Source organism: Gadus chalcogrammus, chromosome 7, assembly GCF_026213295.1.
Source record: "Gadus chalcogrammus isolate NIFS_2021 chromosome 7, NIFS_Gcha_1.0, whole genome shotgun sequence".
NCBI classification, from domain to species: domain Eukaryota; kingdom Metazoa; phylum Chordata; class Actinopteri; order Gadiformes; family Gadidae; genus Gadus; species Gadus chalcogrammus.
Genome location: NC_079418.1, coordinates 19,551,675 through 19,569,807, shown reverse-complemented (window position 1 = coordinate 19,569,807; position 18,133 = coordinate 19,551,675). Strand labels below are relative to the sequence as shown.

Sequence of the window (18,133 nt, the reverse complement as noted above, 5' to 3'; positions counted from 1 at the left end):
TTGTAGGTGTTCGAGCTCATGCTGGCTGGTCCTGGACAAAGAGGTTTGTCTCTCTGTCTGTCTCTCTGTCTCTGTCTGTCTCTGTCTGTCTCTCTCTCTTTGATTAGCTAATGGTCTCTAGAGTAAGTGACAGCATGTGACTGAACTGAATGTTGGGTTATTGACTTTCTCATTACTGGCAAACAAGTGTAACTAGTGTGTAGCAGAAGCACTCAGGGACACAATAGAGCAGAATCAACATTAAATGTCCTCTCGAAAGTGCATGGAGACTCCCTGTGTATCATTACCGGTCTACTGTACTTCTATTTCTGTAAGGTCGTCATTTCATTTACGATAATGAAGGTGAAATGAATATAAATATTGTATGCATCCACATAGTGCTCCCCACGCTAGAATCCACTTATTAATATCTCCCTTTAAAGTGCAAATTTTCTTTCATACATAAGTCATGGCAATGGAGGAAATATATATGGTCCACAGAGGTGTTTTTTTTAAGTGCCCGCAGGATGTCATAACTATTATGAAGAGGAACCCGACGTCCCATATGTAATAATCACCCACTCTGGAAGTCTCTTTCTAATCAGCCTTCATGTGGGTATTTATGAGGAACTCCTTTCTATTCACCCTCACAGGATCCATCCAGGGAAATTCACATTTCATGAATTTTGACTTTCTCCCTTACACACACTTTGTCTCACACACACACACACACACACACACACACACACACACACACACACACACACACACACACACACACACACACACACACACACACACACACACACACACACACACACACACACACACACACATATTCTAGAAGGCAGTTGTCAATTCTGAAGCATTGATTGCCCTTTTGAGCAAATTATGCTTGGGTGTTATTGTGAAACATGATTCAACACATTAAATATATGGGTAATACATCACCAAATGTCAAATTTGATTAAATCAACTTCGTTAATCCAACAGGTCATTTATAACACAAAAAAGGAAAGGATTGGCAATGGCCATAATAAACTATCTATTTTTTGCAAACTATTACTCAAAGGGCATAGCATACACCAGCAGGAGTGTGTGTGAGGGGGGGGGGGGGCATGGGTCTGTACCTGCCAAGAGCTTGAAGGGATCTCCGCAAATCGACCCAGTCCTCCAAACGTGTAGCACCTGTACATACGGTCAATGGACTCCGAGCAGTGCCAAAGTAGCCCGAAACTCACGGAGTCCTTGTTTTTCAGATGCTCCTTGACAATCCAAGCAGGGGATATGAAACTGAAACTACACACGGCGACCAAAGCGGAGGAGAGCAGCACCCAGAAGCACCCCACACAGCTGAACATCCTGGCGGCGTGCAGGGGCAAGAAGCCCGGCGACAGATCGATCCCGAACCTGGGTGCTTTCTTCTCCCGGTCCAGCAGCGAATGCATTTGAGCTGCAACGCTCAGTTTAGATCAACGTAGACACAGTCCTCTCACCGATCCTACATCCGCAAAGTGGGCTGCGATCAACAAATTGGTTCTGTCTGGATGGAGCCCAGTGTCCAGATCATCGGGGGTCTTGAGATTAAAAAAACCAAAAAAACACCATCAAAACAGTCTAAAACCTAGGCAGTTAGGTTTATTTATAAAAAGCCTACTGTCCAGAAACTACTTGTGTCAGAAGGCTGGCACAACACACAAAAGAGAGTCGTCACACCCCAGACTCCGGTGCGCAACTGTCATCCCGTCGCCCTTATCGGTGTTGTGCACCGCAAATATAAAGACTACCGCGGAGGAGAGAAACTAAGACAAACACCAACTTGGTGATGCGGCTGGAACTCGTCAAGGTTGCAACTCTCTCTGCGTAAATGCAGCGTTGTACCAAGCCATCAACGTACGACTGCTCGCCCTTTCTGCCAGAATGCAAACTACTACTGGTGTTGTTGGCTGATGTGCGTGGTGGTGGTGGTGGTTGTGCTGGTGTTGGTGGGCGTAGTCTCGCATCAGTGGTTGAGTTGGTAGCACGTTTTATCATCCCCAGTCCACGCGTTTAAAGGAAATTATATAAATAAATCAATAAATAAGTAGGCAAAAATAAAATAGGATTTTCCTGACCTTGATTCACTTAGAAATAAAATGGGTTTCTTATAACGTAACAAGCTGTGTTATCGCCTCTGGACGAGCGCATTAAAAGTAATAAAAGCGTTACGTAATGCCTATTGCCCAATATATAATCTTTTAAAAGTGAAACTTCCCTTGTTTTGGTTAGGCAACAATAGATCAACGGGGTTTTCAAGTCGCACGTAAAATCACACATGGGCGATGCACTCCTCAATGGTGGTCAATACTGCCCCCCTCTGTGCAAACGGGTGCATTGCATCCTAAACATTTTGAATGTTGACTTTTTTTAGGGAAAGTGTTGGCCTATAGTAAAATATTGCATTCATGTCGGAGGGGATGGAGAGACAAATAACGACAAAATGTCATACATTTCATAATATATGTATTTAAATCAAACACATCTTAAATATATTATAGATTAGGTACACATACATAGCAGAAAACTTTAGTGGTACATAGTACCAAAAGTCTTTTCTGGTTCATTTCCACATCTGGGTAAGGCTGAAAATAAAATACAAATTGCTATATTCACTATGTGTGCACTTTCCAGTAGAACAGTCTTCATCAAAAAAAATCTTCGCAGAGAATGCAATGATACAAAAAGACGACAATCACCATTAAAAAACCAACAGAACAGAAACTGAAAAAAAACGAATGAACTAACGGTAATATAGAAGATAAACCAGAATTCTACACACATATAGAGAGCGTTTAGGTCGTAGCATGTGGAGTATCAGTTCATACGGGAGTCATTTCACTTCGAGACACTCTGTAAAGTATCGACAATGTTTGCAAGAGGTGTGCTACAGGTGTTTGACGAACCCCCCTCCCCATTAACCCTGCAACCAGGAAAGGGAAAACGTTGGGTTGTATACTGTTCAACATCTCTGGTTAATTCTATACAGTACAAGTACAAGGAGGGAGCTCTGGGTGCGGGCCAGACGGCTTGCGTCGACCCCCTAGCAGTATCCCCAGGCGGGAAGTTTGAGGGAATGCGTTGTAGCACCTGCCCTAATCTGTACACATCTCTACACACTCCGCCATAGCAGTGATTTACTTTCAACGGACTCCTCTGATCAAGGGGCGCGGTCTAAAATCTTGGAAATGATTAAAAGCTTGGGATTCTGGGGGAAAGAAACGGAGTGAGTCGCTGGAGAGGTCTCCGGTTATTTTTTTTTGTTCCTTCTTATCGTCTCTTCCAGACGTCCCGGGATTGAGATTGGTCGTTGCCGCGACAGCATGGACGTAACCTTTAGCCGAGACACTCGTCGGCTCTCGTCGACCCAGGAGCGAGAATGTTTTGGAAAAGTCTTAAGACGTCGCCACTCGGGCAAGATCTGTGGCCCCGCTATGGCCCGGTCGGGTCGGGTCCAGCGCCGCTGCACCGTCGAGGGCCGGTAGTGTACAGCAGCGGAATACTTCAAGTCTTTTTTCGGTTCTTTGTCCGCGAGGGCGCGACGGCTGACCACTTCCCCCCCACACTCACACTCACACACGCGCACGTTACACGCACACATTCACACCACGCCTGCCTGTGATAGGCACATAGGGGGACCACAAGCGTACCAGGGGGTCGGCTGACTCGAGCCTGCTAAAAAGGTAAAAGCCTTGTTCTTTCCTCCGGAGTAATGCCGTGGGTTCGCAGGGGGTGGAGAGCCCGGCAGGCAGCACGGAGGCGGGCACCGGGTCAGCGTGGTGCCGGGGGCCTCCACCGGGGGGAGCAGGGCCTTTGGGGGTCCCCAGCGGGGTCATAACTGCAGAGCGAAGGAAAGCAAAAAGGGCGGTTATCGAGGCCTGCACGATTAATCACATGTTTTAAATCGAAACCGCGATTTAGGCCTTTGCAATCAGCAAACGGTGAAAGGTTTCAATTAATATATTTATGTATTTTTTTTATAATAATAAAGAAAAGAAATGTCCAATTAGAAACTTATCCTTCAAGCAATTGCTTTATGTTATTGTTTGTCTTTATAGAATAGACTCTATGGAATATCAATTGAATTGAAAATAAGGCAAGACTATATTGATTACTTTTGAAATGAATAACAGTGATTCTATTTGCCCAATGACAATCGTGATTTTGGTCATAATCACGCTGGTGCTTTATTAGGCTGATGTATGTGTGTCAGGGGGGTCATATCGGGTGGACACTGACCTTCGTGGACTTGCCGGGGCTGTCATGGTTGGACTGATGGATGACGTCGTTGACGATCATCTTGGCAATTTTCCAGGCCATCTCCTCCTGGGCCTGAACGATACGAAAAAAACACGCAACAGAAAACCTCGGCTTTATGACCTGGCATGAAGCAGTGATTTCTGTGGAATGCCTTCCAAAGAAGATAAAAGATAAATCAATAACAAAGAAAGACAGAGACCTAGACTGACAGACCGACACAGAGAAAGAGACAGAAAGAACCAAATAAAGAGGACAACAGAGAAAAGATAAAGCAAGCAAAAAGAAAGAAAAATAATCGCAGTCAGTTCATACCTCATCAGAGTTGCCCTGGACCCACTTTTTCATAGCTAGAGAAAACATGGAGCCTGTTGGTGGGGGGGGGGGGGGGGGGGGGGAGAGGGAGAGGGAGAGGGAGGATTATAGTGTAATCAGAACCAGGGAGAACTGGTCCTGCCGTGACAAGTTAATACCGGTCACGCTCAGCTGTGACAAGTTAATGCTCCACTCTCTGGACTGGGCGTAATAGAGAAGAGAGGGTTACGGCGTTGGTCATTTAATCCAGACAGGAAGAAAACACACACACAATGGCTCAGACACACCCCTCAGAAGTCTAGCCCGTTCTAATGGGTTTTCTTCACGTGGAAAAGCAGGGAATCCTCCCACATTGCCACCTTGTATCCCGACCCAGCACTTAAGAGAAGCAGGTGACGTGTAGAGGGAGGGTGAAGACGAGGCGGCCGGTACACTCACATAAAGTGAGTGTGAGTCAGTCAGAGATTAAATTGAGTGTGGGTTGGTCATAGAATAAAGTGAGTGTGTGATTGTGTTGGGCAGAGAATATAGTGAGTATGTGTTGGTCAGAGAATATAGTGCGTGTGTGTGTGTGTGTGTGTGTGTGTGTGTGTGTGTGTGTGTGTGTGTGTGTGTGTGTGTGTGTGTGTGTGTGTGTGTGTGTGTGTGTGTGTGTGTGTGTGTGTGTGTGTGTGTGTGTGTGTTGGTCGTAGAATAAAGTGTGTGTGTGTGTGTGTGTGTCGTTGAGAGAATGAAGTGAGTGTGTGTCGTGCCTTTGGATTTCTTCACGTCTGGCTCTGGCTCAGCCTCCCTGATAAACTGCCCCAGCTCGTTGACTTTCCCAAACGTCATCTTCCTAAAGAGACAGGGAGAGAGGGTAAAGCGTACAGAGAGAGATAGTAGACAGAGAGTAGAGACAGAGTAGAAAGAAGGTTAAGCGTAGACAGGGAGATAGAGAGAGGGGGAGGGGGAGGTAGAGCGTAGACAGAGAGAGATAGAGAGAGGAGAAAATAGTTTAGGAGGAGAGAGAGAGAGAGATGGAGAGAAGAGAGTATAGAGAGATAGAGACACAGAGAGAAAGAGACAAAGAGAGAAAGTATAGCGGAGACAAAGAGAGGCGGTAGAGCGGAGAGAGAGAAACAGAAACAGAAAGAGGGAGAGGGAGGAATTTGTTTTAATCCTTCAGCACTGTATCCAAGCGTGCAAAAGCGGTTTAAAAGTGAACCCAAACAAGCCAAACAACAAATAAAATGCAACTCATTGTGTTTGATACTTAAACAGGCGATTCTTCGATAGATGATGTGACTATAGGGTGCCTGATGACCAGCTCACAGGGAGGCCGGTGGTGAAGCGGGCGTGGCCGGAGCAGGGAGCGGTGTGTGCAGGCCAGTGTGACTCACCCAGCGTAGGGCCGCTGGTACAGCACCTCCGGGTCCAGGCTGGAGGCGTCCACGGTGATGGCCTCGTCAAAGTTCTTCAGGATCCTCACCGCTGCTTTTCTGGTACCGAGCTGCGAGGAAGAAGACGAGGATGAGGATAGGTTGGACAATTCAACTTCTCTGCGAATGTAGTAGGCTTCGTGCAGGAGTAACACTTCGGATGAAACTCTTCAAAGAGTTTATATTTTCTATGTGCTGTGTGTTAGTACAGGTGAGGGTAAACCCTGTACTAACATAACTAACACATAGGGAATAATTATTTATTTTTTTGCATTTATTTTTGTTTTTGTACTCTGCTCATTAGGAAGAATATTCAAAACCTAATGGTTAAAAATGGTTCCCTATAATGAAAAGACAGACTGAATAAATAAATAATACAATGTAAACTGAATACATGTTATCACTGAAGTTAACATTGATCTCTACAGGTATATGGTACATCTCCTATAACATGAGCAGAACACTAGGCCTCCTTGGTATCAGAAGAAGAAGCAGCTCCCGAGTTCAGAAGAACCTCCCCAGTTACTCAGAACGACCTCTGACCCCTCTGTCCAAGCCCATTAGGGTTAACATTTAACCTCAGGTGAGCTAGCCGCCTGTTGCTAAATGTCACCAGAGAGTGAAACAGGGTGCTGTGCCCCCAAGAGCACCAGGATCTACGCTGCCCTGCCCCGTATGGGGGGCAGGTGATGGTGGAGGTGGAGTGGGAAGGGGGGGGGTTACCTGAGCTTGGGAGCCCTCGCTGGAGGTCCCTCGGTCCCCGTCCGAGGCGGCCCCCTGACCCGCCGGAGTGCTGGTGTTCACGAACTCGTCGGCCCGCACCGAGTTGATGAGGTCGCTCAGGTATTTGTAGTAAAGGTTGCTGGACAGGAAGCCAGGCATGTAGACCTGAGGGGGAGGGGGGGGGGGGGGGTTAGCACGGAGGTCCTACGAGGTTGACGGGGTTAGCTCGCAAAAAGGGCCGCTGTTGAATCTGTCCTGACATTTATCTTTCGACAGAGATGATTTGATATTTATGAATCTTTCCCAGAGATTGTTCTTCTTATTCTTTTGGTGCGACTGTGGAATGTTCCAGTTGCTCTTAATACAACCGCCTCGGAGGGGAATCATGGAAAATAGTCAAAGGAAAGTGGTTTTATTTTTAAGCCCAATGGATGGAACCAAGCGGCCCCTAATGCAATGGCAACGTTCCCCTCGTCGGAAAGAAACCACGCTTGGAAGGCAGAACTACTTGTTGTGCTCCAGATTCCCTAAATAACCCCGTTGTTCCAGATCTGTTTTACATCAGATCATCGGGATAGATAATCAAACTATAATATGCAAAACCTAACGCATGGCACACCCATAGAAGACAATACAAAAAGAAAAAACATGACATGAACTCCATATTGCCATATTACTAACATATTGCCCAGAAACTCATGTTGACGGGCTTTCATTTTTAAATTATATCACTTTAGATTCCACATTACGAGCCTTCACCTTAAGTGACAGGACAGTGAATTGAATAGAACCCAGTTCGCTACAATGGGTATTGCCTACATGGCTGGCATGTTGCAACCCTGTAAGCTATTGATAAAAGACATGTACAGTAGCTCCGGGAGGTTCTGACCGTCTCCATGGTGGTCCAGGCCTGTCTGAGTGGAGTGGTGAAGCAGTCGGGGAGGGGCCCTCCCTCCCTGCAGATGTTGGACTCTATCTCCATGCGCACAGAGTCCCCGAAGCCCAGAGGGTTGGTGGCCTGGAGTGAGAAATACCTGCAGGGGACACGCAGGAACAACGTGAGGACGATGGCCACAGAGGCCGCGACAACCGGAGCTATTTAATATTTAGGTCAAGTTCAAGTTCAAACTTTAAGGGATGCTGCAGGGCAATTGTGTTGCAGTTCAAGTCCAACATAGCGACAAACCATCTGCTGCACATCATCAACAATACATGAACACCATCATCAGAACTGTTTAGGCTCAGGCGACCTAGGCTCTTACATGTAAAGTGTGAGCCTATCTATTTACTAGGCAAATAGCTGCAGACGTCATTTAGCATACACATTGGTATGTCGCAACACAAATCATTTGCTCTACGCGATGACATGAAATGTAAGCAGCAATTTCGATTCATAATTTAGACAGAAAAAAGCAATCAAATATTTGTTTCTTAAGCTGTAAGAAGTTTTTGTAATTTTACTGAATCAAAGCACTTTCAGTCCATTAGCGCTACAATACACAATGATTTACTTCCCGGAACGCAATTATCCTCATCATCATCATCCATCAAGTAACGATGCATTCAGTGCCAACGTTGGCTAATGTAGCTACCATAGTCCTACATGGGGATGGCACCGTCGAGTTCTCAGGCGTAGACCTCAGCAGTGACCGACATTGAGTGTGTATTCAGAGCAGTGGGGGGGGATGGCCTACTTGTCATAAAGGATCATGGCGTCGTTCTGGGCCTCTTGTCCGTCATACTGCCCCTTCTTGGCCGCCAGCTGGTCCTGGAAGTTGTCGGCCGCCAGCCAGAACTGAAGCACGTTCACGGCATCCTCCTTCTCCATGTACTGGACACCAGAATAGACACAGTCCCCGTTATCACACATCACATCAACTAGGACAGGGACTCTTAATGAGGAGTGTATGATTATAGATTCAACACTTCCCCCAAGCGGAAGGCATGAGCCAACAAACTCATCAGTGGTTTTATTAAACATATATATGGTTGCACTTTCAGTCAATATATCAATATATCCATGTTATCTGCTCTGTGGTGAACACTGTGTTTTGGACCAGCCTTTCCCTATAAGTGGCTCCCTAACGATGGATTGGATTGATATGATGGTAGGCTGCCAAAACAAATTGCACTCCTTCAACGTGGGGGGGGGGGGAGCAATCGGGAGCCACTCACCTCGGAGAAATAGAAGAGAGCCGACTCGCTGAACAAGATGTCCGCCAGATACACAGAGCCGCTGGTCAGCACCTCGATCTGGTATTTACAGAAATGATGGCTCCGCAGGAACTCAGTAAAGTGCCTGGTGGGAGGAGCACACGGCAGACAGACGTGGGCTGGTGAAGACGACGGAAGTGACGGAGGGCCGACGCAGAGGTCACATGAACGAGGGGAAAGGGGGGCATGAGGGCTTTTACTTTGGAGGAGACGTAAACAGACACTCACTGTTGTTCTAGGAGGAGAAACACGACCGACTGTGCAATGACGAAGCAGTTTGGATCCACCAGCCCATCCTCCCCACATATCTTAGCTGCACAGGGGGAGGGAGGGAGGGAGGGGGGAGAGATTGATCAAGGGGGGAGAGATTGATCAAGGGGGGAAAGAGGCAAGAGTCAAACCAAAACAATCAAAATCAAAATGGTGTACTCGGTAGGCATTGATATTCCTGATTAACATATTTTATGACTTTATGAGTCATCATGCATTTGAATGCACATGTCTTTCCAGGGGGCCCATTAAGAAAAACAGTAGGGTTGCGAACAGCAGATGGCTGCCTTACCAACGATGTCGTTTCTGATCTGCTCCGTGATGGGGATGGGCCTGGCCGCGTCTGGAGAGATGTACTTTGTGAAGATGGTGACCGCGTCGCTCTCTATACCTGAAACACAGACCACACCCGACAATCAGCCTGCAGTCCTCCTCCGTCATCCATCAATCATGGATTTTATTGGAGAGAATTTGTTAGGAGTCAGGTCTACGGGCTGTTTCTTTTCAGTATAATGAACAATGACTCCTGAACATCGAGACCCTCAGAGTGGGACAGTAGGTGAGAAGGACACCCACTCTTGATCAGGTTGTCCGAGAGGTCTCTCAGGGCGCTGGTCGACGGCAGCTTGAGGGGCGTGCCCGCCCTGGACGTGGGGGTCAGTCGGCCGGGGGTACCGGGGGTACCGGGGGTCCCAGGGGTCCCCGGGGTCATGGGGGTCCCAGGGGTTCTGGGGGTCCCGGGCCTCTCGTCCCCCTCCCCGCCGAGGGTCTCCCGGTGTAGGACATGGGGGATGTCCCACACACCAAGCCCGGCGGTGGCGGTGGCGGTGGGCGTCCCCGGGGCCACCGGCGCCATGTCGCCCCCCTCGGGGGAGGACGGGACGGGCTCGGCCAGGGAGCTGTGCTTGACCGAGTTCAGGCTGTGGGCTCGCACCCGGGACCAGCTGCTGGAGCGGAAGCGCTCCGCCTCCAGCCAGAAGCGCGCCAGGTGGTCGGCGCCACGCGCCTCGAGGAACTGGACGTAGTAGGGCACGGCCACGCCGTCACGCACGATCTGCTCCAGCGTCTTGGACAGCCGCGAGCGCGTCTCCTGGGACATGTAGTTGACGCTGGAGCGTCCTGTGAGGACACACGGACACACACACACAGGACAGACACACAGACACACAGACAGACACACGAGTTAAAGTTAATGTAAAAGTACCTCAAATATTTAACATAATGTCGATGCCAGGTCACAGTTGTATTTTAATTAGCCCTTGACCACAGTAACAGTCTCCAAGGACATCTCAGGCCCACATTATATGATAAAAATATTTTAAATAAAAAAAAAAAGTAAAATAATACATCTGGATACTAAAATGCATTCAAAGTGTTTCTAAGCTAGTACTCTTTTGAGGTGTAGCATTGATTTTTTTTTTTACGTCCCTCTCCATCATAGTTCTACAACTAGACCACACCTTGCATTTCGTCCTGCCCAACCGGTTTTCAGAACCTCTGAAGAAAAAAAAAAAAGGAAACAGTCCAAGCAGGTCATGAAAGAGGCAAGCCTCTGCCTGGGAGAGAGGCGGTTTTTTTTCTGTTTGTTTTACTCGTCATCTATTCTGGGCTGTGGCCCAGTGTCCCGCCAGGCAACTCCGGAGCATCTTCACCTCAGCTACTTGTTTAACTCTCCGCCTCACCTCATCTATTTGTTAAAGTCTCCCTGCTTCATCAGAGCTATTGTGGTGTTTGCTTAATAGTGTGCTGCTCCAGCCCTGTGACGCATGAAAGCACCATTGTGTCTAACCCCACAATGCCTCTCTCTCTCTCTCTCTCTCTCTCTCTCTCTATTTCACCTTCAGGGCATCCATCCAGTGTACAGTGTAGCTCTCTTTCGAGAGGCTTAGTAACAAAGCGATTACATCTACCAAGATGGACGTTGTACTAGACTTAAACATGGCTGCCGTACTACACTTAAAGAAGACACTTCCTTCTTGGTTTATTTCTAGATGAGAAGTTTATCACACTGAGAGAGAATGCTCTGATAGATGGACTCTTCAGTTTTACTCAGGGAACACACAGCAACACACACACACTCAAACTTAAGCCGGACGAGATCAAGACTAGCCACAGTAGCACACGGTCACACTTCCTTATTTACATAATCTTCAACAGCCGACGCAAATGTTGTCTACCGTCTGTATACTTTATTGCCGGTACACTTCTTCAACCTTTGGACTGTGTACATATGGCGTCAAATGTAGCACTCTGTAAACCCAGCAAAACCGTTTCCATCAGGTCAACAAAACGGTGTTAACCAACAGGAGCCATCAGCGACAAGCATGGCTGTGGTGGCGTGAGCACTGCAGAGCCCATGATGTAGCTAGGCTAACACAACAAACGGACTCCTCCTCCTTCTATCCCTTTCCCTGGTCCCTGCAAGGTCTCCCATCAGAGATGCTAGTTCAAGTCAGTAAGTAAGGCCAGACCTCACACTAAAAAGCTGTGGCCCTGGTTCTTGTGTGTTGACAGACACACAAGAACACACACACACACACACACACACACACACACACACACACACACACACACACACACACACACACACACACACACACACACACACACACACACACACACACACACACACACACACACACACACACACACACACACACACTAGAGCGGACCAGCTCTTACATGTCACTCCCCTGATCTGGGCTCCTAAACACACCCTCACAGTGGAGCCTTGTGCTTACTAAGCCATCCAGAAAACTGATTGGTCTGACCCTTCATTTACTATTTATCCAAAGCGATTTGCAGTGAGTTGCGATACAGCTACTTGCGGATAGAGGGGTAGGCATCTAGCACTAGGACACCTACAGGTTTGGCTGCACATTGGGGGTGCGACCCCAGCACCTCTCGGCCTGGATCCGAACACTCTAGCCTCCACTACACTCTCCAGTCCCCTGATTTGTACTTGTTTGCACCAGGGCCTAACCTTAACATTGTTATGTCAGTTTAAGCACTTGGCTGTGACCAATCAGATACGGTCGACCATTTACATTGCCTAGGCTAGGTTTTAATTAAAGACCCCCCCCCCCCCCCCCCCCCCCCACATACCGAGGTCCCCAAAGTGGGCCGCCTCCATGTGGCTGGGCTGCTTCTTGAGGATGGCTGTGCGTCCGCGGGCGAAAGAGTCCATGTTGGCGGAGATGGCGTTGATGGCCACATGGCTGGGACCTGCGGCCTCCTGGATGGCGTGCTGGTTCCTCAGGCCCCCTAGCGATGGAGAGTGGGGGCTGGCTGGAGGAGCAGGGACTGGGGATAGGGGCGGAGGGGTAGGAGAACGAGTAGTAAGGCCACCGCATGGGAGGATAAGTGGAACATTTCAATCAACAAGCAGACCCTAACCCTAACAGTGTCACGGGCAGCCTGAATGCGTGTCTTTAGAAGTCATTTGTGTGAGACGGAGGGGTCTTTTGAGGAATGCGAAAGGTTGACTTAATGAAATCACAGTGTGTGTGTGTGTGTGAGGGACGCAGGACGACAGCCCTGCCAGTGTTTGTGTCTTTCTTGTACTTGTACTAGTGCAAACCTGGGTCTGGAGACAAACAAACAAAAAAGTGTAAAGCTGGAAAGCAGCCAAGTGAAAGCAACCCTTCATTTCCCAAATGAATACACTGATATTTTACTTAAAACTGAATTACGTTCAAGAAGGCACTAAATATATAACCTCTTCAAACAAGGACGCAATCGCATCAAGAGGTTAAGCATAATTTAAGTTTTAGTAGACATATTTTTAGCGGCCACTTTGAACCGCGGTAACTCTGTGACAACAACGGTAATTCAGCACCCACCTCTATTGACTTTAGCATCTGCTGGTCTCTCAGGTTCTTTGCTTTTGGCTGGAGGAGGCAAAAAAAAGAGCAGGGATGTAATAAGAGATGTTTCAGGACACACTTTGTTATTATATAGAGTGGACTGGGCTGGGTATCACTGGGCCCAGAGCAGCATATGGTTTAGTAGTAAGAATAATTCAGGGTGTAAAAGGTTAGATGGAGTATCACAATAAACACAACTCGATTTTGGCCTATACTATTTTATACTTATTTCTCTCAGCCATTTCAAACCTCATGTGTTTTTTGGTATCACCCAAGGACATATTTTATTTTCATTCTGCTTAGAGGTTAAAACCAGGTATTTTGATAAGCCAGCACTTTTACATTTCACGACTGTATACTACAATACAATGACTAAATGGTAATATTGAACAATTGACCAGCCATTTCAAAAAGTACAGAATGATACAATTCTATATCACAAAAGATACATAACATAAATATGGATATAAATGACCCATTCAAGACGCCTGTCCAAAAAATGACCCTGATAACGGAAGCTAAATACAAATAAAATATTAACAGTACAGGCCTTAAAACTTTCCTTATCTGAACTGACGATTGAGGACATGGAAAGGGGGTGGGAAGTATCTTGCGGTGTAGGATAGAAAGGATAGAAAGGTTACCTTAATGTTTTTATACTGGCCTACTGTTCATCAGGGATAATTTGATGATTGATAATCTAAATATCCCACAGGTGTGTTGTTGCTTTTTTTTAGTTCAAAAAAATGATTGCATGTTTGCATTATAATGACAATATTATGGCTGTAAATTTGAAAGAAAACATGTTTTGGGGAATTATCTCCCAAACTGCTGGATTAAGGACCACTGTGGAGTAGCAATAAACGGTATTTCCAAAATCGTTCGTGACTGTTTTGCCCATCTTGACACAGAAAATAGTTATACATAGATCTAAACAACCACATTTTTTAAACCTTAAAACATCATGTCTTTCGATTCAAATATCACAATGTGTTGTGATAACTGATTTTATCACACATTGCACACCAACAGTATGTCATCTGCATTAAAGTACATTTATGCTTTGCTTCAAACTATTTTCAGGCGAAACGTTTAGCCAAAGGTGCTTGTACACTGAAGTCGGACCCATATTGTTAAAATTTGAAGTCACGCTGCATTCAGACACACGTACATGGGTCACGCTTCTGGCTCGAGGGTGCCAATAGGATGTGGACATTTGGAGCCGAACCAAGTACCTCTTGGCACTATACATTCAAAGGATTATGATATTACAATGCAGTAGTACCCTGCTTCGGAAAAAGGTTTTGGGAAATGAACGTCACATATATACATCAGTGTATATTATGTTGTTACTTATGTTAATTGGGACCTCAGACTGCAAAGGCAACGCCGCCACCTCCTTGTGTGTTGGTATTCAGAAACACCCTCCAGTGACTATCTGCCAACAGCACCCAAATGAGATTTAACGAATCACGTCGCATAATAAAATGATCATGCGGATTTAGGGAGTCACCGTTGATTCAATGTATACAGTTCATCTTGCATAGACCATAGCAGAATATCAGCAGCTCATTTTGACAGATGATTTAGCACAAGACTTCATCTGCATGCTGGCCGACTCTATGATTTTTAGGGAAGCAGCCGACCCGTTTACATATTCATACGATTGATTCATATCTCAAATAATGTTTGTGTGTGTGGAGGTTACGTGTTAAACCCTTGGCGTTATCCCTGGGTGGTGATCGGCGGATGGGCATCCTCCGGCGCTCCACTGTGAACCTAGCTTGGCTTAGCGCTGACGCTCGCAATCGCAGAAAGCTATATTGAAAGCCGAGGGCTGAACTCGTGAATTCTCGATTAAGTCTGGAGCGGCAATCTCAACACAAAGAGATGTCGTCCAGTAACATTTAATAGAGACCGGCTATCAAACGCTATGAGATCAAACTATGTAGCGTTGACGTTAACGTTACACCCTTGCAAACGTTTCCTCACCTTTCCTCTTGAAAAACGACATGACGATTTTCCCACTCTATGTATCCTCAGCTCAGAGACACCATTCCGTGAATTTGCGAGTCCCTTCATTCAAATCCACCTGTTGTTTACTTGCAAAGCAAATAGTTTGTTTGCAGGGGATTATGGACTGTCAAATCAGGATTTTCTCCAGTGGGTAACCAGTTCAGTCGCCATGTTGTCAATAAACGTCTCACTTCCGGACCGATGCGGCAGAAGCATTGTGGGAAACTTAATTCAGTCCACTTGCCCGGAAGAGGGCAGCCTTTCTTTACTTTCAATAAACATCTATTGACTCAGGTGAAAAGTAAAAAATAGCCTATATTTAAATGTTGCATAATGGATATTTGCAAAGCAAACAATACTCGGATTTCAGTTAGTGTTCGTTTATTTGAAGTATCCGTTAGCCAACTGGAGAAACAGGTGGCTACATCATATACAAAAATTGAACTTGTTTGACATGAAATGTAAGTTTCACCATGATACCATCCAGATGTTCAAGTTTGCATTCCAGAATGCATGTCTGCCGAAACAGAATGCAAACTCACGACTTCAATAGGGTATCACTAGGCTGATAAAATGTAGTGATGAATGAATGCAGTACAATCCTGAAATGTCTTATTTGAAATGATTTTGACACCATCACGTATATATTACATGGTTATCAATTGAATGTGAGGTTAATTAAAAGATTTGTGCTTCTTAGAATCATGAACACACTGAAGGTTCCTTTTTTCTCAGTCACGTCCAATGGCATGAGACTCCTGTGGCCGGTCGATGCGGTAGAGGTATTCAGCAGGTAGGAAGTAGCCCATATACTCCACCGTCTCAGGTGTGGTATCTATATAATAATGACCCCCTTCACCGTGATGGCTGAAGCAATGGGTGTGCTCCACACGCAGGTCCAGCCCCTGGTTACCAGATGGACAAAGAAAAGACAAATCTAAGATTCTGACATGAGTTTCATCACAAAAACGTATTCAAAGTGCATGTATGACAATAAAGACTGCATGCATGTGGAGTTGTAAATGATGCTGCCAGTAGTTGAAAATAAACTATTGATGGTTATTCAACAGACAATTCTGTTAAAAATGGGAAAACACTTTACTCACCGGGTCTTTAGATACGAACACAGACAGACAGATGATTGGTGCGTCGATCTCGTAGTGTTTCAGCCAATCGTTGACCTCGTCGTCGGTGTTTAGGGGACAGACGGAAAACTCTCTTGGCTGTGAGAGCGATCATAAGTAGAAATAAAAAAAAGTAAACTTCATCCGAATGTGATGAGACAAAAGGAAAAGGGCAAATGAGCAACATATTTGATGACATAAGATTTTGGAATAACAGACAGAAATATTGTTTTTTTCCTCATACCATTATGTGAATTTTTGCTTTTCCTTTCTGGATGATAAAGGTGCCACCAAGAGCCAGGTTTTTATCGGGGTAGTGGGCTTCGAGAGTCTTCCTCATGGCAGTGACCAGACTGTCCTCCCCAGTTCTTTTTTTGACCCTTACCTCTATGACCTGGTTTAGGCAGACGTAGAGAAGAGGTTAAGATGAGTGGAGCATTCCCAATGGCGTCACCACCACTTTTGACAGAGTTTTACTTTTCGTTAATGTGGGTCCAAAGCTTAGAGGAGGGGGCCCTCTGTTATTCATTTGAAAGTCGTGCCGTTTACATTAATACATAACCAGAGGGTGCTCCAACTTAGGGAGGGGAGTTCAGCAGGGGACAAGTGACAAATGTAATCGTGAAGGCAGCCCAATGCAGGGAAGAACTGGTAACTGGTAGCTAATGTTTTAAACCTACATATAACATACACATACTGTATTTGTAACAAGTGCAATAAACTGTATTCAAATCCTATCTTGGCATTTAATCTGCTGTGTCGGCTGAAAACGATGCAACAAATGATTGTTTGACGACAAACAATTTGTATTATAAAAAATAATTTAACAGAGGACTCAATGTTATAAGGGCATATGTATGCAAAACATTTGTGCATTGTAATTATGTAGGCGGAAAACTAATTCAGCTCACCTTTCCAGGTTTTCCTTCACAAGCATACAGATTGCCCATCAGCCCAAACTGGCAGCCTGGGAATGTGTCGCTATACTTTTCTTGTAGGCACTTGCCATCAGCTGGATTGATGGAGGAGAAGTAGCTGCCATTCACTGCAGGTCTTCCCTCTGTCTCCGTCTTGACCAGGGGCATGAACTGTGGAAATCATTGCTCAATTAACAACTACTACACCACAGATTTATAGTACAAAAAATTATATTTTTTTGTATAGTAGTAGGTCTATACTTCTGCGTTCATTCCAACAACTCTAGAAGGTGCCGCTGCAGCTCCGAGGATGAATGCTCCTGGAAGTTCCACCTCTTTAGATACAGTGTTCATGTCATACTCCTTGAGATGGAAAGAGAGGATATGGTTTTCCACTTAGTTCACCTTTTTAATTGGAGCACAACTAAGGAACCTTATGATTGGTGAAAGTACCTTGTGCCTCTGTACCAGAGGAACGAGATATGGTACACCGCCAACATCAGTAATACGAGGATTCCCGCACAAGCCTAAATTATGGAAATGAAATACAGCAGGTGCCAGGTGGTCATTGTTGTTTTGGACGAAAGAATGGTTTTTAGCATGCATTCTGACTAGGTAGTTAGATACATTTCAGAGCTGCACATAGATCGCTGCACTAGCTCCATTAACTGACCTTTGACCGGAAACTGAAATGGCTCTTTGGTCAGGTCTGGACAGTCGACAACACCAACTTGAACGTCAGCAAAATTTTTGTTTAACCCCGACTCCAATACTGCAAAACAGTGACAAATACATTGAATACGTAATCGTCATAATATTTTAAAACATGTAATTAAAACAATGCATTACCATTGCACAGTTCCTCTAAAGCTGGACAATGTAACTTTTTCTTTTCGGTCTTGGTTACAGCTGCCATTTCTTGCTTGCGAAAAGTACACTGACTGGAGTCAAAGCAGGCAGGAAAAAGAAAAGGCGCATATTTATACAGTTCTCTGTAG

The 18,133-nt window shown here is 45.8% G+C and overlaps 3 protein-coding genes across 3 annotated transcripts in view; all 3 read right to left on the bottom strand.

The window, feature by feature from the left end:
- The window catches only part of LOC130385210 (LHFPL tetraspan subfamily member 7 protein), a 64,755-nt gene extending 62,826 nt beyond the window's left edge, over positions 1–1,929 (bottom strand). The window contains exon 1 of the mRNA XM_056593598.1: positions 1,110–1,929. Within this exon, the coding sequence (XP_056449573.1) occupies positions 1,110–1,427 (318 nt within the window). The 5' untranslated portion in view covers positions 1,428–1,929. The remainder of the gene's footprint in view (positions 1–1,109) is intronic.
- Positions 1,930–2,470: 541 nt separating this feature from the next.
- akap10 (A kinase (PRKA) anchor protein 10) lies at positions 2,471–15,348 on the bottom strand. The gene is made up of 15 exons (XM_056593595.1): positions 15,071–15,348; positions 13,055–13,102; positions 12,318–12,515; positions 9,789–10,331; positions 9,505–9,603; positions 9,171–9,255; positions 8,904–9,027; positions 8,423–8,559; positions 7,618–7,762; positions 6,729–6,893; positions 5,967–6,076; positions 5,340–5,422; positions 4,588–4,640; positions 4,255–4,347; positions 2,471–3,853 (listed from the first exon to the last, which is right to left on the bottom strand). Exons 1-15 carry the CDS (start codon positions 15,090–15,092, stop codon positions 3,848–3,850), a joined length of 1,911 nt encoding a protein of 636 aa, XP_056449570.1. The 5' UTR covers positions 15,093–15,348; the 3' UTR covers positions 2,471–3,847.
- A 111-nt stretch (positions 15,349–15,459) lies between these two features.
- On the bottom strand, positions 15,460–18,104 carry c7h11orf54 (chromosome 7 C11orf54 homolog). Its single transcript, XM_056593597.1, has 8 exons — positions 17,985–18,104; positions 17,809–17,907; positions 17,589–17,662; positions 17,397–17,498; positions 17,130–17,306; positions 16,463–16,612; positions 16,201–16,317; positions 15,460–15,999 (listed from the first exon to the last, which is right to left on the bottom strand). Exons 1-8 carry the CDS (start codon positions 18,049–18,051, stop codon positions 15,826–15,828), a joined length of 960 nt encoding a protein of 319 aa, XP_056449572.1. The 5' UTR covers positions 18,052–18,104; the 3' UTR covers positions 15,460–15,825.
- Positions 18,105–18,133: the final 29 nt, after the last annotated feature.

Excerpts from the sequence above, each read along its gene's own strand:
- c7h11orf54 (XM_056593597.1), bottom strand. The coding sequence starts at position 18,051 with ATGGCAGCTGTAACCAAGACCGAAAAGAAAAAGTTACATTGTCCAGCT. Across the intron at positions 17,663-17,808 it reads ATTTCAGTTTCCGGTCAAAG|GCTTGTGCGGGAATCCTCGT; the intron begins GTCAGTTAATGG and ends TCCATAATTTAG. Across the intron at positions 16,613-17,129 it reads GTGAAGGAAAACCTGGAAAG|GTCATAGAGGTAAGGGTCAA; the intron begins GTGAGCTGAATT and ends TGCCTAAACCAG.
- akap10 (XM_056593595.1), bottom strand. The coding sequence starts at position 15,092 with ATGTCGTTTTTCAAGAGGAAAG. Across the intron at positions 10,332-12,317 it reads GGCCCACTTTGGGGACCTCG|GACGCTCCAGCGTCAACTAC; the intron begins GTATGTGGGGGG and ends GTGTCCTCACAG. Across the intron at positions 4,641-5,339 it reads AGACGTGAAGAAATCCAAAG|GCTCCATGTTTTCTCTAGCT; the intron begins GCACGACACACA and ends CCCCACCAACAG.